Source organism: Heloderma suspectum, chromosome 1 (assembly GCF_057233095.1).
Source record: "Heloderma suspectum isolate Gila_16-S chromosome 1, 16-S_ref, whole genome shotgun sequence".
NCBI classification, from domain to species: Eukaryota; Metazoa; Chordata; class Lepidosauria; order Squamata; family Helodermatidae; genus Heloderma; species Heloderma suspectum.
The window spans coordinates 6,107,340-6,127,746 of NC_139458.1; the positions used below are offsets into that span (position 1 = coordinate 6,107,340).

A 20,407-nucleotide genomic window follows, 5' to 3' on the forward strand; every position below is an offset into this window, starting at 1 on the left:
AATACTTCACTCTAATATAGGTAATACAGAATTCTAGTTCTTAAGAAACACTCTCTCAGACAAGATTTTGTCTTTTTTTTTTCTTTTACTGCAAAGTATTAGCATAACAGTGCTAAATTTAAGGGTTTATGCATGCATAAATTCAAACACACGAAACATCTAACATCATTCTTAAACAAGACTTCTAAGTAGAGTCAAGTACATTTGCTAATTCTCAACGATGATCAATATCAAGCTTACGAGGTTGATTCTACAGGAGGCACGTTGGGGAAAGCTGATCCTAAAGGATAGCTTCCACTGTTACATGTTCTGAGTCTCCTTTATATACTTCTTGGATGCTATAAAATATGTCTAAACTATTTTTACTACAACTTATTTCCTACCCAAGAATTCCAAAGATAATCTTTCTACTCTTAAATCTTCATATGTCTAAATAAGAGTATCAAATGTTGATGTTTCTTATTGGGATTAATGTGCATACTAACATATCTAAACATTTTAGCTTTTTTTAGACATATTACAGGTATGTTTTTGACACAAACATATTTACTTCACATCATCCTGTCTTGTGAGCTTGTTTTTCTTACATAGTTACGGTCTCCACTGAGGCCTCTTGGTCTCTTATCTGATGGCCCATCTGACCTAATAACCTTATGAGACTCTACTAAAGTTGTAAACCTAAGTTTAACATTGACACCTCTTTATCTGGATTCTTTTCTAAACAGTAAAATGATCTATTTCTAATTGCCTGGTACAATTGTCTCTCATCTGACAAACCTCAGAGCTAGGACATTTTAATTACTCTTGGGTGGGAAGCCATGCTGGGTGATATTAGGCACTGAAATCCCATTTTTAATCCCAGAATTCACTTGGAGGCATCTGATTATATAATTTCCTAATCGAGAAGCAGGGGTAAGATCATGCAAATATGAAAGATTTGCTTGATCTGCCACATTCCTGTTTAGCTTTTCAAGTTAAGGAATTGTCTGTGAGCACCCCCCACCATTTGCCAAACAAATGTGTAAACGCTGAAAGCTTATTTTTTCTTTAAACAGTTTGGTTTTTACTTGTGAGAGCTTCTACAACTTCTCATGCTGTGTCCTGTTTCTGGGAAGTTTAGAGTTCTAGTTTCTCATTTTTGTCTCTATTACTAGATCAAAAATCAGGCTGTTACTTCTACAATTTTCACATTGATCCCATTACAGAAAAACTCTTAACTTCTCAGAATACACTAATGAAAACCCTGTGTAGATATTCCAGAGTATCTATCAATAAAGATGATTTGTTCACACACACCCTCCCTTGCAATTTAAGTCAAGTTCTGTAAGGTAGTTCTTGGAAGGAGAACAGATGTATCACTGACACTTAGACTAGCTACCATCTCTCATTTTTTCCTCCCCTGCCTCTGCACATTCATTCCCAGAAAATGAAGTGGGGACTTCCCAATTTCAAATAGCCCTTCCCCTTTAGAAGAGTCTCCAAAGTCAAAGAATGTGGCATTCCATGCTGATTCTTCCAAAGAAACTGTACATTTTTAGGCTCAATGAATGACTGGCCTGCCTGGGGAAAATATGTGTCCCCCTCACCCGATGTAGAGTAATCTCAGGGAGCTTAGGACCCATTTGAGCCACTGAGTTGTATATTCAAAATATGTGTCTTTGCTTCCTTGCAGTTCTACATGCTAAATTTCAGATCAAATGATCAAGTGTTGCAGTGGGTCAGGGTGGAGTGCCAGGGCGTTCCTCCATCCTCAAAAGACAAACTCGGAGTTTGGGTTTATAGAAACAAGTAAGTAGGCATGCATGAGCGGACGTTTCACTGTTCCAGGTCTCCCTTATCTCTCCTGGAAATACCTGTGTGATACGTGGTCACATTTGACTAAAAGCAGTAGGAAGAATTGGCTTTGCGTGTAGCCCATTCACTGCAATTCCTTAGTTGCATCTTCTCCCAACCTCCCCATTCATTTTTGTAATGGTGCTCTTTTTATTTCATATGTGATGCAATTTAATTGTATTATTTATCTTAAACTTTTCTAAGCCATACTTTCATCCAAACATGGATCTTTGGGCAGCATACATAAAAATTCCAAGGTTAAAGCAACAATAAAAACCAAAACAACAACATAGAATTGGGGAGGTAATAAACAAAAACTGTTCAACCAGCTGAAACTACGTAATAAATTTTAAATGCCTGGACAAATGAAAATGTTTTGCCATGATGCCAAAAGGAATACAATGTCAGCACCAGTGATGCCTCTTTGAAGAGTTTATTGTAAGAATTTTCTATAAAAATAGGCAGCATATGAATGTGTAAAATGTATTCACTTGTACTCTGTGTTCCACCCCATCTGCCAGTTAGAGGCAACCTGCAACCCAATAAAACCAGACTGGGATGTGATTTCAGCAACTTTGAAAATACCATAAAAACAGCAACAAGATGGAAGGGGAAACATCAAGCAGAGGAATTATTAGCAACACAGCTGGCTGTCCCCATCCCCCCAAGGCCTCTTAAGGATGCAGTCCTATTCACATTTAGTCAGAAAAAAGTCCTACAACTTCCAGCATGCCCCAGCTAGTATGGCTGGCTGGGGCATGCTGAGAGCTGAAGGACTTTTCTTCTGTCGAAGCGTGCATAGGATTGCATCCGTAGCTTTGCGTTTATTCCAAAACCTCAGCAGCAGGAGTCCACCTCTGAGCCTCCACTGGCAACCCATTCTCTAGCCTTGGAGTGACACAGCCACTGTCCTGTTGCTGTCGTGGCTCCCTTTGTCGATGGTCCTTTCAGCAAGGCCACCCTGGAGATCTTCGTGGCAGTGTATAGGGGTAGGGGGAGCAGGTTATGGGTGTTCATTTCATTTTAATAAATAATGGATGCTTCCCTCAAACATTCCAGCCTTTAATACCTTCAGTGGTGGTGGACACCATCCTGATTAAGGGCATACTCCTATGCTGGTTTAGGCAGAAAAAAAGTCCTACAGTTCCCAGCATGCCCCAGACAGCATGACTGGCTGAAGGGATGCTGGGAGTTGTAGGACGTTTTTCTGTCTAAAGAGGCATAGATCGCGCCCTTATTCTTTCTTGTAAGTGGAAAACCTTTTCTGAATGTTACTTTGTCACTAGGACGGTAGCTTACTCTTTTTGTTGCTCTTCCCCTGCCTTCTCTTGAACAGGCTTATCTTTTTTGGTGGCTATGGCTACTACCCTGAAGGGGAGCAGATTGGAAATTTTGAGTTTGATGAAACTTCCTTTTGGGTAAGTCCTCTGCTTTTTCCACCCTGGAATCTCTTCTTGGCCAGGCGTTGCTTATTTAAGGAAAGCCGCCAGCCTGACGTGGTCTGCATGCAGATGTCTGTATTTTATATTTAATAACATCAGTGAAACTGTTTTGAAAGGATAAACATCTCAATACTAAAATCATGCCATTTCTCATATGTCATATGAGTCTAACAAGTGACAAGTCATAGGTTGCCTCTGCTTTGGCAGACCTCTGTGGAAAGAAGGTTCTTCCTTTCAAAAGCTTAGTGCTGGTGGCCGCTTGACAGCTGAATGGGTGGGCCGTTGCCTGCACGACCCATGGCCAGTGTTAAAGCCCATGCTTTGTGTGGAAAAGGTCCAAGGTTCAGTCTCTGGCATCTAGCTGTAAAGGAATTACAGCTAGAAAAGACCTTGGAGAATCACAGCCAGTCAGAGTAGAGCATTCCAGACCAATGGCCTTGACTTCTTATCGGGAGCTGCCTACTACAGACATAAAAAGCCCTGCTGGATCAGACCAATTGGCTATCTAGTCCACCATTCTGTTCTCACAATGGCGCTGCTTTTGATACTGGAGGTACTAGATAGCCCTCCTGACTAGTAGCCTTTAATGGCTTTATCCTGCACAAATTTGTCAGATCCACTTTTAAAGCCATCCAGGTTGGTGGCGAATTTCATAGGTGAACTCTGCGCTGCATGGAGGACTCCCTTTCCTGTCTCTTGAATCTTCCACCATTCAGCTTCCTTGGACGACTGCAGGTTCTAGTATTATGAGAGAGGGAGAACAACATCTCCCTCTCAACTTTCTCTGTACCAGGCATAAGTCTATACAACTCTCTTATACACTGCCCCCTTCACCCACCGTTTTTCTCGGCTAAAAAGCCCCAAATGTTCTCCACATTCAACATCCCATACAACTTTGTTTTCATTTGGATTGCTACGCCTCCTGTCTGGCTTCAGGCCCTGCGAAGCAGTTCCCAATCTAAAAGAAAATGTTGATAACCTGTTATGCAAAATGCTGTGAGGGGGGAAGTCTTCTCCACCCAGAGTGCTGTTATTGTTGAAACTTCTGGCCAGAAAGAGATTTTGGTCCTTCTTCAGGTGTCTCTGTTCTTGTCTAAAGAATTCAGGTTTTCCTAGAGGATGGAATGATCATGTGCATGTCTTGGACACGGAAACCTTTACATGGAGTCAGCCTGTGACCACGGTAATGCTCGAGTAGAATTCTGCTTAGTAGCACCAGCATCCTATTGCAGGAATGTTCCTGCATCCTCCCATTCTCCCCACAGAACCTTTCTGCTAGTGTATATTTTAATAACCAGCACAGCGTGGCAGTGGTGAGAATGAGTTGTAATCCTGATTCAAATCTTGCCTTGAACTTGCCAGATAGCCTGAAGCAAGCCATGCTTTCTCAGCTCCATTTCTATAGTATGGAACAATAATACAGGCCTAACTCACAGGACTATTTAAAGGATCACTGAGAATCATGCATGTGTAAAGGGTGTTTCTCTGTGGAGGGGTGTGTGTCTTTCTCTTGCCCAGAAAACATGAGTGGGAAGTTGGGGAGGAGATAAAGGCAGGATGTTCTCCTAGGAAGAAGCAAGCATTTGCTGAGTTGCCCTAGCTGGCAGGGTTATGCTCAAAATCACATCTCTCTTTTTTGCCTGTACCACAACCCTGGTCCAATAGCTAGTTCCCATCTCCTCAGCTGCCTGAGATGGGCTGTGGCTCAGTGGTAGAGCCCCTTCATTGCATGCAGAAGATCCCAGGTTTGATCCCTGGCTTCTCCGGGTAGGGCTAGGAAGGAATTCTGCCTGAAGCCCTGGAGAAATCCTGCCAGTCAGCATCGACAATACTGGGCTAGGTGGACCTAGGCTCTAAGGCAGCTTCCGATGTTCCTTCTGAATAACCCTTTCTGGACATCTCCCCCCAGGGCAAATCACCGTCGCCCCGAGCAGCCCATGCTTGTGCCACAGCTGGCAACCGAGGCTATGTCTTTGGAGGCAGATACAGAGTGAGTGCAAGGGCAATGTTGAAATATTGCTGCCTTCTAAAGGGCAACTTGCACCCGGCTCATGTCTCTCCCTCTCTTCTCAGGAGTCCAGGATGAACGATCTCTACTTCCTCAATCTGGACAGGTGGGAGTGGCACGAAGTGTAAGTCGGCCTTTGCTTCCCCTTCTTGTGGTGGGGCTTGTATTGAGCATTGGGGATCCTGCTCACCTTTTCAGGCTTTGCCTTCCTCCCCTTGTCCCTGTGGGGGAGGATGTGTGTCACCCAGGGAGTGGTTTCCCAGGTCCCATCGCAAAAACCGTTCCGTGGTTCCTCCTCCAGCATTAAATTTACCAGTACGTCTGACTACCTCCTTTCCCCATTAGCTTGCCAGGAAAATGTGACATGAGTTGCAAAAGATCACGATGCAGGATGGATCGCAGCAGGTGCAATCTTCTTCCAAAGCTTGTCTTGATGGTTGGACCGGAAAACTGTCTGGATTAGATGGTCTCAAGAGTTTCCACAATGTCCAGCACGCACGCACCACTAACACTGCTGTCACAAACATGGGCTGTTGCTTCTGAACGGTTCATGCTTTTAAGCCCTGAGATGTGAAGGCCTGGGGGGGTGTGGGGGGATGGAAAAATTTGGAGAAAAAATGGCAGGGGGCTGAGGACCATCTTTCTTTTTCCCTGAAATATTGGAAAAATTGAACAGCTTTGGATTATGAAATATTTTCTTTTAGAATTTAAGGAAGAGTATTTATATATTGTTACCCAGCCTTTACTCCCCACAAAATGATTTCTAAAACCTATGTAATAAGAACACTTTTGTAGAAAGACCAGAGATGTAAAATGTCTGGAAATAATGAAGCCATGAGGAAAAATATGTTTAAACCTCTCTGTAAGATTTCCAGCTCAGTTAGTTCTTTCATTCCTTATTAAAATTATTAATGTAAAGTATATTTTACTGATAGACATTTATACTCAGTTTGCCAACATGTGAGCAGAGTCACCATTGTGCGTTCTTGACAGTAAATGTGCATTCTTGATAGCTTAGGTTTTGTTCTATAGACTCCTGTGTTTCTGATGCTGTAGCAGTCATTTAATGTAGTTCTAATCTATTCAGACAGTAATTACAAATTTACTGAGTTCACTTTTAAAAGTTTTAAAATATAATGATAATTTTATGAGCAAACTAAGTCATACATAACATAACTTTAGGAACAGAAACTGCTTTATGTTCTTGAAGCAGCCCTCCCCAACCTGGTGCCCTCTGGATGTTTTGGACTACAGTGCCCAGGATTCCAGACCATTGGCCATGCTACCTGAGGCTGATGGGAGCAGAAGTCCAAAATATCTGGAGGGCACCATGTTGGTGAAGGCTGTCTTAAAGCTACAAAAGAACTTTAGATTTGCAAAGAGCATTAAAAAGAAGTGTTGCTTATATTTCAGTTATTCCCAAATTTCCAATTTTCCCCCCAAACCAAAATTTATTTATTGTTCCTGCATATTTTACATCTCTAGCCCTGGCCACAATTTTGACCCATGTCAACCTTAGTTTTTTCTTCCCTGTCATAGAATCACGCAAGGCATTTGCCCTGTGGGCCGGTCTTGGCATTCTTTGACTCCTGTGTCATCTGATCATCTCTTCCTCTTTGGCGGGTTCACCACTGAAAAGCAGCCACTCAGTAAGTAAAGCCCAGGAGTCGTACATGCCGTCTTCTGTGTGTGTGTGTGTGTGTGTGTGTGTGTGTAAGGGCCCTTCTGCAGAATCGGTCCAACGTGTGCCTTCAGTCAGTTGGTCACGTTTTTGCCTTCATATGCTGATCCCACAAGGGGAAGCTTCCAGTGACACCTGTGAGTTTGAACCCTGGATTATGTTGCAATGAAGCACAGCTTCTTCTGGCAGTAATTGAAAATGTGCTCTCAGCAACGTTTGCTCTGTGTATTGCAGGTGATGCCTGGATCTATTACATCAGTAAAAATGAATGGATACAATTTGAGCACCATTATTCAGAGAAACCCCGGTAAGGAACGGAACATGCAGAGTGTGAGGGGCTCTGCAGCAGCCAGATCCAGCCTGGCGCCCTGTAGGCATGTTGGACGAAAGGGGGCCGTGCTGTCTAGGAATGATGGGAGCTGCAGTCCAGCACACCTGGAGGGCCCAGGCTGGGGGAGGCTGCCCTGAGCAGACACTTGGAGCTCCTGCGGGAGAGACGTGTCTGGTTCTCTCCCACCCTCCTCTCCCTTTGACGCCCAGCATAAGCATCCTTATGCATAAGCACGGTCCGGAAACTTCAGCTGGTCCAAAATAGGGCAGCAAGATTGTTAACAGGGACTGGCCTGCGAGCTCATATTATGCCAGTACTTTTCCAGCTGCCCTGGCTGCCAGTCCATTTCCGGGCCCGATTCAAAGTGCTGGTGTTAACATTCAAAGCCCTTAATGGCTTGGGGCCAGGTTACCTGAAGGATCGCCTCCTCCCATATGTGGCTGGCCGGACCTTAAGATCGTCGTTAGTGGCCCTTCTCCGTGAGCCCCTGCCCAAGGAAGTGAGGCGGGTGGCTACTAGGAGGAGGGCTTTTTCTGCTGTGGCACCCCGGCTCTGGAATGAGCTCCCTAGTGAGGTTCGCCTGGCGCCTACATGGTATTCCTTTCGGCGCCAGGTGAAGACCTTTTTATTTTCCCAGGCATTTTAGCATTTTAGCTTTCTAAATTTTTATCCTTGCTGTTTTAAATCTGTATTTTAAACTCTTGCACTGCTGCTAGGTTTTATTGTGGTTGTATTGTTATATTGTGGTTTTAATGTTCTATATATTTTAAATTGTTTTATTGTGTGTTGTTTGGTTTTAATTTTTGTGAACCACCCAGAGAGCTTCGGCTATTGGGCAGTATAGAAATGAAATAAATAAATAAATAAATAAAATCCTCCTGTGTGTTTGTTCTGTCCCCAACCTTTCTGTTCTCAATGCTTCCTGTGATCTGTTTATAGTCTCTGGCACACCGCCTGTGCAAGTGACGAGGGAGAGGTGATCGTCTTTGGGGGCTGTGCCAACAATTTGCTTGCCCATCAGAAAGCGGTAAGTTGGTTTGTTTCCTGTGCTTGTGGGCTCTGAGTCGCTGGCTTTTGACTGGGCCTGTAGTGTCGGGGAGGGATGGCACATGGGGAAAGCATCTCAGCCCATTTGTTGCAATCCATCCTCCACCCCACCCCACCCCACCCCACCCCCATTGTCATTTGGATGCAAAAGCTTCCACTGGCTATTGTGGGGCAACTGTGCCTGGGCTGGCCACAGTTGGCTGCAGGTGGGGGTCTCCCATACACCTCTCAGTGCAGTGGCTTCTTGGGAGTTGAGGCAAGTTGGGGCAGTGAGAGGCAGCCCTTTTCTGTTTTGTTTTCAGCCATGGTAAATGACCCGTAAATGACAGAAATAAGGCTGTATTTGGTGACTTACTGAGGGTACTCAGCTGGCCTCCGGATTTACAAGCGAGACCCGCCTGATACTGAGCTGCGCTAGCATGGTCGCTGCCTCTGGCATGCTTCGCTTCACGCAACATGCGGGCGATGAATCTCCCAAGAGGCCCGGCTGTTGTCTTTCGCCTGCTGAACAAATCTGCAGTCAGGGAGACCCAGTGGGTAGAAATCTTTGCACTACTCAGATTGGTGTGGCAGCTGCCATGCCAAGATGTGTGAATCAGAATAGTAGGGGTGGAAGGGGCCCACAAGGCCATCAAGTCCAGCACCCCGCTCAATGCAGGAATCCAAGTCAGAGCATCCCTGACAGATGGCTGTCCAGCCTCGTCTTGAACGCCTCCAGCGTGGGAGAGCCCACCACCTCCCTAGGTAATTGGTTCCATTGTCGTATTGCTCTAACAGTCAGGAAGCTTCTCCTGATGTTCAGCCGGAATCTAGTTTCCTGTCACTTGAGCCCATCATTCCATGTCCTGCACTCTGGGATGATCGAGAAGAGATCCTGGTCTTCCTCTTTGACCACCTTTCAAGTCCTTGAAGAGCGCTATCCTATCTCCCCTCCGTCTTCTCTTCTCAAGGCTAAACATGCCCAGTTCTTTCAATCTCTCCTCATAGGGCTTGTTTCCAGGCCCCTGATCATCCTCGTTGCCCTCCTCTGAACCCTCTCCAGCTTGTCTGCATCCTTCTTAAAGTGTGGTGCCCAGAACTGGACACAGTACTCCAGATGAGGCCGAACCAGTGCTGAGTAGAGGGGATCTAGTACTTCATGTGATTTGAAAGCTATACTTTTCTTAATGAAGCCCAAAATAGCATTTGCCTTTTTTGCAGCCACATCACATTGTTGGCTCACATTCAGCTTGTGATCTACAGCAATTCCAAGATCCTTCTCGTTTGTAGTATTGTTGAGCCAAGTATCCCCCATCTTGTAACTGTGCATTTGGTTTCTTTTTCCTAGGTGCAGAACTTGGCATTTATCCCTATTAAATGTCATTCTGTTGTTTTCTGCCCAGCGCTCCAGCCTATCAAGATCACTTTGAATTTTGTTTCTCTCAGGGGTTGAATGTCAGAATATTTGGATATTCCTGGCTGGGCACATAAAATCTTAACTGTTGCGGTTTCAGGTGTTTTTCACATTTACACTTGATCCTTCTGTTGCAGGGGTGTTGAGCCTCAGGTCCACAGGCCAAATCCCACCCACCTGGGTCCCAATCTGGCCCTCTGGATGTTCCACGGATGGCCCCACCTACTTTCCCGACTGCCAGTCATTTGGTGGTTTCACAGCTATTGTGCAGCTTTTCCCCATTCTAAAAGGCTGAAATGCCGCTCCAAAGGCTGCGTGACTGTATGAGCAGGAAGAGCTTTAGCTACAATCTGCTGGTATTTTTAGTCCCTCCTTCTTTTGCCTTTGGCCCTACTGACCACCGGAATGTGGCCTTTGAGAGCTTCTCCAAAATTGAATGCAGCCCTGTCTGATTGTTTTTATTCTGCCCTTGATCCAAAGATCTCAGAGCAGTGTCGTCAGTGCTCTGCCATCCCCATTTTATTCTCACAATAATCCTAAATTGTGAATTGGGCTGAGAAACTGTAACTGTCTGAAGACTAAGCGAGTGTCATGGCTGAGCAAGGATTTGAACCCAACTCTCTTCAGTGCAAGTCCACCACAGTAGCACTATACCACTCGCTCATGGAATTGTGCTGAAAATCAAATATGCTTTCTCAGTCATGAAATTCCAGTACTAACTACTGTACCTTTTTTTCTTTCTTTCAGGCCCATAGTAATGAGATACTTGTGTTTTCTCTTCAGCCAAAATCTCTTGTAAGGTATGTTTAAAAAACCAGCTACACTGTTCACTGCTCAAGAGCTCTTGCGTGTGTTGAATATACAAGACGAGAAACAAGGGGCATTAGTAGGGCAGGGTGAGCACCTAAGAAATTAAAGTAGAAATAGGTGCTAGAATAATTCTGATGGGAACCAAACAAACACCTTCAGCAGAATTTTCCTGCTAGGAATGGTGGAGACAAGCTCTTCTCTCGGAGGGAAGAACGTTTCCCTGCTGAACACTTGGAAGCAGCTCCCTTTCTCAGAACCCAACAGGAAAAGCTCTTATCTTGGATCAGATGTTGGGGATAAGAGTTTTTCTCTGTGGGGGCTGGGACCAGAGGAGGCAGCTGCCGAGTGATTTAGCCCTGCTTCTGAGTAGACGCACACAGGCTTCTCATGCTTACTTCTGAGTGGGCTTAAAAGGGGCAAGAATCACATTTTGGGCCTGACCACTTTACTGCAGGCTGCACCCACACTGGCTTTGATCACATCCACAGATAGAATGCACCCTGAGACATTTCCCAGATTGGAATTTAGCCCTTGTAACGAAAAAGGTTCCCCACCCCTGTGCTAGGGAGTGAATATGGGTGTGGGCCTAATTTCAGAACCCCCCCCCCCCCGAGGCACCTAGATAAAAACAGGTAGCACGTCCCAAATGGTCAGCTGAAACTCATCAATAGGCCATGGGTTGTTTTGTAGCAAGTGCGCTCACAGTGAGCGGTGGGATTCTTTAGCCAAAGAGATTAACCAGGTGGAGGAGCACAAATCCCTTTCACATTCAGATGGGCTGAGAGGCACATGCCATTCGATAGACCAGCCTTCCCCAACCTGGTGCCTCTGGGTGTGTTGGACAACAACTTCCCAGCATGGGGATGCTGGGAGTTGTAGCCCAACCCATCTGGAGGGTACCAGGTTGAGGAAGGCTGCAGTAGACTCCTAGGACCTTAGAAAGTTGTCATCTTCCAAGACTAATAGAAGCCGCCTTGTTCACCCACAACAGTAGGACTGACCAAATGCGTCCTTTGTGGTCAGAAGCCATTGTAATTCCAGTAGTTAAGAAAGGTGATGGAAGCGACCCTGCCACTTATTGAGCAATCAGTAGTTGGCAAAATATATGCCACCTACTTAAATGAGAAGCTCGTCCCCTGGATTGAGGATGAAAGCGTGATGGGAAATGAGCGGGCGGGATTCAGCAAAGGCAGAGCAGCACTTGACCACTGCCTTGTGCTAAGCCATCTTGCGGAGACACACGAGTTCCCTTGGCAATGGCCTGTATGCTGCCTTCAGGGATCTGAAATCCACCTTGATTTAATTCCTAGAGAAAGACGATGGGCTAAATTGCACTCTTCTATTGACAAAAGGCTTTTCTCATCACGCGCCTCTATCAGAACACCTTACTCCAAGTGAGGTGTGGATTAGAGGGTAACTTAACTGATCCCATTTTTATTACAAAGGGCGTTTGTCAGGGCTGTATACTTCCCGCTACATTGTTTAATTCATATTTAAATGCTTTGCTCCTGGCTTGTTGATCGTCTGATTTTCATTCTCCTAAGAATCCCCCTCCTGCTATATACAAATGATGCCATTCTTTTGTCTCTAACCAAGGTGGTTCTGAAATGATTAGAACTGGCTTCTATGGATTATTGCATGCAGAACTTGCTGAGAAATAACTTCAGTAAAACAATTATATTTTTTCCAGATCCCTGTCTTTGAGAAAGTGGGTTATTGGAGGTCAGACCTTTGAGCAAGTCACACCATTTAAATGTTTAGCTGTCACTTTTCCTTTTTCCTTATCTCAGTCATCTCATTAAACTTCTGCAGTTCAATCTGCATTAAATAGAGCTAAAGCCATAACTCTTTTTTTCCCACCCAGGGAGGGCAGCTTATTCCTGGTGCTTTTCAGGTGTTTAATGCCAAATCTTTGGCCCAGTTGTTATAGGGTGTCCCTATATGGATATTGGGGTTTGACCCCAAGGTTGAATGTGTCCTTTCCATTTTTTTGTAATCTCTTTATGGTGTGCCTAGATGTGTATTAGCAGCATAGAAAATAGATTAATCCTATCAAAATACCCACGTAGAATTTTTGAGTGATATCTGGTTTACTTACTAGCAAATGAGAAAAAATTATAACAAGCAGTAGCCAGATCTTTTTTCAGCTGCAAAGGCACATAAAAAAGTTCTCTCCGCTTAAGTTCAACTTGTTTGTTCTCTAGCTTATATATGTATAATACTTTAATTTTTATATTGTAGTTCTATCCTGTATTTTTTACTTCACATATCTTAATCTATTGCATCATATATCATAGTCTGTATATTTTAATTTAACATATTCGGTTTTTCCTTGGTGACTTTAAAGTATTTCATTATAAAATTCAGTAATGGTTAACTTGATGTGTTGGTCGTTGTTTATTGAACAGGTCTGTGACTGTATAATAGACTTCAATTCATTGACTAATAGAAATGTACTCAGTCTGTCTTGTGCCCCATGTTCTGTGAGCAGGGCCCAAACGCTCTTCTCTCTTCCCACCAGGCTGTGCCTGGAGTCCATTATCTGCTTCAAAGAGATCCTGGCCAGCTCCTGGCACTGTCTCCCCAAGCACTTGCTTCACAGCCTGAACCAGCGCTTTGGCAGTAACAACACATCTGGCTCGTAGGAAAAAGCTGCTGCCGCTGCCACCAGTCCCTTTACCGGCTACGTTGTGCATGGATGAGCCCTTCTCTAAAGAGATGTAATGATTTGAACATCCCTGTGTAGCAAAGTGTGACATTTGTATAGTAGGTTAACATTTTTGCGTTGTATGTAGTGCGCCTTCTCTGTCCGTTTTTTGTTGCATGTGAATGGCTTAGAGAGAGAACCTATTTTTGTGTAAAAATTTGTTTGCAATAAATGTATTTAATGCAAGTGTCAAGGGACTCAGTGCTTCACCGGCCCTACAACTATTGCTGGCACGCTCCAGCAGAAGGGAGGGGCTGTGGCTCAGTGGTGGAGCCCCTGCTTTGAATGCAGAAGGTTTCAGGGTCAGTCCCTGGTATCTCCAGGTAGGGTTAGGAGACTCCTGCCTGAAACCCTGGAGAACTGTTGCTGCCAGCCGGTGTTGACAGCACTGACATAGATGGACCAAGGGGTCTGGCTCGGTCCAAGGCAGGCCCTTGTTCCTATGCTGGCCCAGGTGCCTTGTGCAAGGCCATGCAATGCTTTCATCCAACAGACGGATGGGGCTGGAACACTTGAAAAAGACAACGGCTTTCAAATGGCACAGCGATTGTCACAGAGGGGTGGAGGCCGTGACGTATGAAAGCATTAGCAGCATGGGAGCGTTGTAAGAGGGAGGGAAGTGCAGCGGTGGCCTTGGCAACTGTGCAGGTGTTGCCTCCAAAGGTCTCTTGCAGTCTGTGGCTTGCTGAATCTTCAGGTGATTTTATTAGGAACTGGAAGCATTTGTGCCCTGCATCCAGGGCCCCAGAGGACTTCAGTCTGTGCAGACGAATGAGGTCAGTCGCTCACAACACAAGGAGCTTACCTGATCAAAGATGGGAGGCTGGCGTCGGCTCATCCTGGGGCGTTCTCGAGGCTTCTCTTTGGCATGTTGAATGGGTTGGAGAGTGCTGCCCAGACCTTAAGAGTCGAAAGACACTTCAGTGTGCCTAACTGGTTTCAGCAGCAGGGGCAGTGATAGGCCTAGGGCCCTGGCTCTGTGCCCCAGAGCCCTGGGTGTCCCTTGATGCCAATGGAAGATGTCTTGTTTCGCTTTAGCGCCATGCAGGGGGCATTTTCAAGGGGGACTGCAGCTGAGGAAGAAAGGGTTAACCCTCTCCTCCCCACATGATAGAACACCCACCCACCTCCCTGCAAAATGTTATTCTGCATTGCAATTGTTAGAAAAAAACTTCAATTGGAGTTAATGGAAGCTTTTCTCCTAAGTTTAATTGCATGAAATGGGAACAATTTTCTCCAGGAAGAAAGGGAGAGAAGCAAGGGAAAGGACATTGAAAGATTACAAGTTAATTGCAATTGAAGAACTACTACTGATGTAGTAGGATGATCTGGGGCAGGGATGCAAACTAAATTAATTTATTTTATCTGAGGCAATTTGGATGAGAAATTACTTGGCTGGCAGGATCTTGCTTGAAATTTACACAAAACCTAATAACTTACACATTTGCATATAAACATTTTATACAGATGCGTGTCCAATGGACCTGGGCCCTGAATGGAGTGATAATGAGGCTTTCAGATTTTACTTAGCATAAAAGAAAATAAGCAAGCAAGGCTGGATACGTCTTCCATTTTCTGTTCTTTATGTTTCAGTGGTAACACTACTTGGCAAGTTCATTTTCCTAATGAAAAAGTGTAGGTTGCATTTCAGTTCCAAGTGTTTTACAAGTTGAACCTATGCGGTCATAACCAAGCACCACTGCATTCAATGGACCTTGAACTCCTGGCATCTTTACAGTCTTGCTCCATAATCATAGCAGTGAGATTAGTGACTTGGATGTCTGCAGGATAAATTTTTTTAACCCGAGTGTTAGCTCCATTGAATATAAACAATAGAAAAGCAGGACATGAATCTTAGGCGAGGGACTATGGGGTCTCCTTGGGGTGTGTAGAAATGGGGACTTGTCATCATGAGCCCCTGCACTTCAAGATTTACCACCACACCACGTGTTAGAAGAAGCACAAGGAAACCATTCAGCTTCAAGGCAAGAGGTGCTCAGAGGACCTCCGTTCACTGATATATAAATATGAAGCATTAAGTGTTCAAAGTGCTTTTGCCTATATTGTCCTGTCAGAATTCTGACAGAACAACCCTATAAGGTAGACCAGTATTATCCACATATTATATGGATTGGGAGGCGGAGGGCTCACGGAGAATAGCTTGCCCCCTGCCACCTGGCTGTTTCACAGGTCAGTCTCTCTGCCAGTCAACATTCTTCAACCCGCATGGAAAAAGTTTACCCTCCTATGAATTATTCCTACCCCCTTTGCTTTCTGGGAGAGGAGAGCCAGGTCGCATATTTGCTATAGTATTATTCTGGAATGGAAGTTCCCTCAAGATTAATAACATTAGTCAGCCCTACTAGAAAGCCTGAAATTCTAAACCAGTTAAATCAGGATTTCTCTCACATCTGCTGAACGTACCATCTTCTTTCAAGCCTAACTTAATCCCTTCTAGCAGGAGGAGGAAAGGGGGTCAGGCTCCTAAGAAGTGGCTCAAGCCTGTTCAGGAGCTGCAACCAGAGCAGGTTCCTTCTCACTTGCAAACTGATCCAAGCACCAACCAAACTGGATTTGAAGTGTTTTGGAGCTTGCTCCACCCTCAAAGATGCAGGATAGGTAACATGCACAATGAACATCAACACCTTTCAAACGGAGGCCCATCTCACGCAAGACGTTGGCACTGGCCTGATTGCTCTGCTCCTCTTTCCACCATTTAAAGATGAACTATAAACATCTCATAAGACTGGGCTTTATTAGTAAAACTGGAAGGAGCATCGGGGATGATATGTCACTCCTGTTATTGGGCAGAGACAGTCCAAAGCTGCAGGTCTGTGATGCTGTGAGCAGCCGCCATCACTTCTTTTTCATATTTAGGAGATTAGGGGCTGACACCTTCACTTTGCCTGGAATATTTCTGGATAGATCTGTATCCTACGCAAAAGAATCACACAATTCCATCTTGATTAGCTATATGCACAGAATAAGAGATTGTTCTGTTAGCAGGAAACAATGAGAGAAACACAAGTGGCAAAAACCAGGTAAACTTGATATAGGATGCAAAATGGGGTTGTCAAGACTTTTAATGTAAGCTACTTTGCGGTTTATCCCCCATTTTTTCCAACTGATTTTCCAAACTTAAAATCTGGGAATGTCTCAAATTTGGGACCACTTCATTAACACTATGTACTCCTACCCCCAAAGCTGGGCAAAAGAAATAAGTTCACAGCCTCCTTCTTTGCTTGGAAGACATGAAAGCAGGCACCTCTGCTCTCACTCAAGGCTACGAATCTGTACCATAATCAGAGAAGGAGCTTCTTACCTTCACACTGCGAAAGAGATCCTTCTCTCTTGGGGTTGCCTCCTTGGACTGCATGAAATTATGCAAAGCAGTCTTGGCAGCTGTTGGAAAGACAAAGCATGTCTTTATATAGAAACAATATTAGTAGAGATGGAAATGTACACAGTTTATCCAGTTTGAACAGCCTTGAAAACAAGTCCACAACAGCTACTACCCAACAAATGTTTTACTATTCTGACAATGCACATCAACAGCCAAGGCGGAAAAGCACTGCTCCCCCTGAAGCTTCTTCTAAGTGGTCACCTGGAAGTGGTTCTTCATCACCATAGATGAGGAGGTGAGCAGTTGTTTATAAACTGGATAGATCGCAGGGCCACCTTATCCCTCTGGCTCTTCGAAGAGGACCCTCCGAGCTGCCATCTTTTCCCTCCCAACACCACACACTTTTCTCTGCTGCCTGAACCCCACTCCCAGCGGCAGGACTTACGCAATATTTAAAAAATCACTAAGCGCAACAATTTAATTCTTGTGAACCACCCAGTAAAAAATACTCCATACTATTTCCTAAGAGCCTCAGGATTCTGAAAAGGCCTGGCTGATCTCTCATCCCAAAGAGGGGAAACCTAAGCAGGACCCTTCTCCTTGTAGGCTAATCTTAATTATTGGGTGGGGGGGCAGGCTCATACAAGGCAGCCTCTGGGCCCATCACTGCCCCTTTTCAGGGGGCAGGGAAGGCTGATTTTCATTCCAGAATACTTTAAATTAAATACTGTCTTTTTCACAAGGCTTTTCACTGTTATTTCACTGTTCGTTTTAATATTTTTAAATTGTGAGCTGCCTTGAGTACGATTTGCATGATGCAGAAAGGTGGGATAAAGCTTAATGTAATCAGCAAAAAAGTAAGCAGGATTCTGCGGGGCAGTGTTATCAGGAGACGCAGCAAAAGGAAACTGGCTTCGGCGGGAAATATTAGCAGGAAAGCTGCCTTATGATACACATGTTCACAGAGTAATGCTGCTCTATAGGTTCTTGATCCTCCGGCTAGCAGGACAAATTGGCTACAAAGAAACGCAACAAGGAGCGCGGAATACCTTTTCCTTTCTTTTGCGTGCCTGGCGTCAGCTTGACTTTATATCTTGAAAGCAAGAAACAAGAACAATGTTTAATGGGAGGCTCATGAACTCCAGGCAGTGCCAATGGGGCTGCGAGCCATTGCCACTCACTTGAAGTTGGTCATGGTGGTGTACGGCGCGCAGATCGGGACGGCAAAGAGGAGTACGTCTTCTGGGTGGGGCTGCCCAGTCAGAGAATCAAACAGAGTCTGACCTTCCTGGAACACCAAAGGACATGCAAGCATGAGGCTGTGCAAGCAGAGCACACAGGCTTCTCTGCTGGTGGTCCAGCTCTTTTGTCCTCTTATTTTTATGGCCTTTGCTCTTATTGTGGTTATTGTATATTTTCTATGAATACTTTATTGTACAAGCTGGTTTTTAAAACTGATCGTAAGTTGTTTCGGGAGCCCACTGGGTGAGGAATGCAGGGCATTTCATACAATAAAGCGGGGGTGGGTAACCTGCTCGTTGCAACAGCAACGGCGGCAAAAACTAATGTGGAGAACAAGCAGCCGTGCCTGCCGCTAACTAGGGGAAGAGCATCATTCAGGAAGGGGGCGCAAATTCCCTCCCCAGGCCACGACTCCCTTCTGTTCAGGACAGGTGGATCTGAATCCTGAGGACCTCCAAACCCTCCCCCAGAAGTTGCGCAGCTCACATTTACCTCGTTGACATGCAGATCTGGATCCTGCTCCTCCTGCAAGAGTCAAACAAAACACTGAGCCTTCATCAGAAAAAAGAAACAGGTGCAGAGAAACCTCGCTTGTGGAGCGCCACTCAGCTCTACGTGGGGGCACAGGGGGTGGGCACCTGGTAAAACCTCGGTCAAAATGGCTGCTTTCCGCTTTTAATGTGGATGGGGGCTTTTCTAACTGCCTGCTTTCGTTTTATAATTGTTTTGTATTGCGTATCTTATTTTAGCCTGCTCTATATTTTTATCATTGTTATCAAAACCTAAATGAAGCGGCTTACAAGTGGGATATCTATTTTATCAGTTCCTCTAACAGCAAATGGAGCTAGTGCAGAGTTAAACTATGAAATTCACTATCACAAGACGCAGCGATGGCCACCGATTTGGATGGCTTTAAATGGGGATTGGACAAATTCCTGGAGGAGAAGGTTATCAACAGCTCCCAGTCCTGATGGCTCTACGCTACCTCCAGTATCAGAGGCAGTCTGCCAATGCACACCAGTTGCTGGGGAACATGGGTGGGAGGCTGCCGTTGCACTCGTGTCCTGCTTGTGGGTTTCCCCCAGGCAGCTGGCTGGCCACTGTGTGAGCAGAATGCTGGACTAGATGGACCCCGGGTCTGGTCCAGCAGGGCTCCTGTTATGGTCTTAGGTGGTGAATCCCAGCAGCAGTGGAACTAAGGCAGAACCACTGAAATAAGAGGGATGTATTGGCATGGGCAGCGGAACCTCAAGGTTTAAAAAACACCCAAAAGGAGAAACAAAAGCAGCAACAAACAAAAAACAGCCCCCAGCCTGAGCACCGAGTGACAGTTAAAAAAGAAAAACAGAAAATGGGGGTGGGGGAATGGGATGCTGTTTCAGCCCCTGACGGCACCCCCGAGGAGGGCTGGCTGGCTGGCATCCTGAGCAGGAGCACTCAGGCTACGAGGCGAGGTCATGCTACGCCATTTCGTGGCAGGGCCCATTTTCTGGTATATTTTAACAGGAGCAGTAGCTGGATGGCCAGCCAATGACTTGGTGCTTGTTTGGATGACCTTGCCCTGAAGCCCACACACGTAAGTGAGATTGGGAGCAGGGCGCGGGCAGCTCTCCTCCCACAACGTGGGGAGAAAATACTGCCCAAACTGGCAGCTACCTTTCTGGGAATGCAAGTTCCCCCGAACTGCAATCCAAACCCAAGTTGCCCATTCACCCCTGACAAGGACGTCTTTCTGCAAGTTTCAGGCAAGAGTAGGTAAATCAGTCTAGAAATATCCCTCCCACCATGGACAGCACCCCCAGGCCCTATGTAAGAAGAGGCATTCTGGATCAGGCTGAGGGCCCACCTAGTGCAGCAAATCCAGTTTCCCAGTGTCCACACAGGTGCCTCTGATAAGCCCAGAAGCAGAACATGAAGGTCCCAGCCCACTCCTGCAGCTGCCCCCACAGCAAGTGGTATTCAGAGGTAGACCACCTCTGTCCATGGAGGCTGTACTTCATCGTCATGGCCAATAGCTTTCGATTCTCTATGAATGTATCCACTTCTCAGTCTCTAAGAACATGGCCCTCCTCTCCATGGTCTTTGCTCCACCACAGCAATGCTGCTCGACTACCTGCAACTGCCAGGCGGTTGTCATTTTCATCCCTAGCCTGGCTTTGGGAGGAGTTCCGCAGCTGCTCAGGCTGTCTTTCTAGGTGCCCCCGTGTTGTACTAACATGGTACTCGCGAGAGCGAGGTGCTCCAGGCTGACTGGAGGGAAGGCACGAGGGACACAGGAGGAGAGCTCGGGGACGCGTGCCTGTAGAGGCTTCCTAACAGCCTGCTCGGCAGCGCTCACCTTCTCATCCGGGTGCTCCTCCAAAGCAAGGCCATGCCCTTCGGGACTCAACTCTTCCATCCTGGCCCCCTCCACAGCCTTCTGGTCCCCTTGCTGCTTCTGGGGCCGTTTCTTCGCGGAGTCTTGATCCGTCTTCCCCTTTCTGGCTTTCTTGGGCTTCTCTCCCTTGGCTGAGCCTGCAGACTGGATTTGGCAGACCAAGGGGATCAGAATCCAGGCCCATGGATCCCAA

General features: G+C 45.7%; 2 protein-coding genes across 12 annotated transcripts in view; one reads left to right on the forward strand and one right to left on the reverse strand.

Moving 5' to 3' along the window:
* Positions 1 to 13,438, forward strand: part of KLHDC2 (kelch domain containing 2) — a 28,768-nt gene extending 15,330 nt beyond the window's left edge. For 3 of the 9 annotated variants that reach the window (XM_084833959.1, XM_084833948.1, XM_084833968.1), the window contains exons 5-15: positions 1,673 to 1,788; positions 3,170 to 3,251; positions 4,375 to 4,458; positions 5,185 to 5,265; positions 5,349 to 5,407; positions 5,629 to 5,688; positions 6,823 to 6,932; positions 7,199 to 7,271; positions 8,235 to 8,322; positions 10,483 to 10,535; positions 13,067 to 13,438. In XM_084833959.1, coding sequence (XP_084690085.1) covers positions 1,673 to 1,788; positions 3,170 to 3,251; positions 4,375 to 4,458; positions 5,185 to 5,265; positions 5,349 to 5,407; positions 5,629 to 5,688; positions 6,823 to 6,932; positions 7,199 to 7,271; positions 8,235 to 8,322; positions 10,483 to 10,535; positions 13,067 to 13,190 — 930 coding nt within the window. In that variant the 3' untranslated portion in view covers positions 13,191 to 13,438. The remainder of the gene's footprint in view (positions 1 to 1,672; positions 1,789 to 3,169; positions 3,252 to 4,374; positions 4,459 to 5,184; positions 5,266 to 5,348; positions 5,408 to 5,628; positions 5,689 to 6,822; positions 6,933 to 7,198; positions 7,272 to 8,234; positions 8,323 to 10,482; positions 10,536 to 13,066) is intronic. The other 6 variants (XM_084833993.1, XM_084833984.1, XM_084834001.1 and 3 more) reach the window with 3 other exon arrangements.
* A 2,550-nt stretch (positions 13,439 to 15,988) lies between these two features.
* Positions 15,989 to 20,407, reverse strand: part of NEMF (nuclear export mediator factor) — a 29,457-nt gene continuing 25,038 nt past the window's right edge. For all 3 annotated transcript variants that reach the window (XR_014787691.1, XM_084833885.1, XM_084833875.1), the window contains 6 exons: positions 20,176 to 20,358; positions 18,330 to 18,362; positions 17,777 to 17,883; positions 17,645 to 17,688; positions 16,575 to 16,654; positions 15,989 to 16,186 (listed from right to left, as the gene is read on the reverse strand). Coding sequence is in view for 2 of the 3 variants with exons in the window: in XM_084833885.1 (XP_084690011.1) it covers positions 16,109 to 16,186; positions 16,575 to 16,654; positions 17,645 to 17,688; positions 17,777 to 17,883; positions 18,330 to 18,362; positions 20,176 to 20,358 (525 nt within the window). In the remaining variant the exon portion in view is untranslated. The remainder of the gene's footprint in view (positions 16,187 to 16,574; positions 16,655 to 17,644; positions 17,689 to 17,776; positions 17,884 to 18,329; positions 18,363 to 20,175; positions 20,359 to 20,407) is intronic.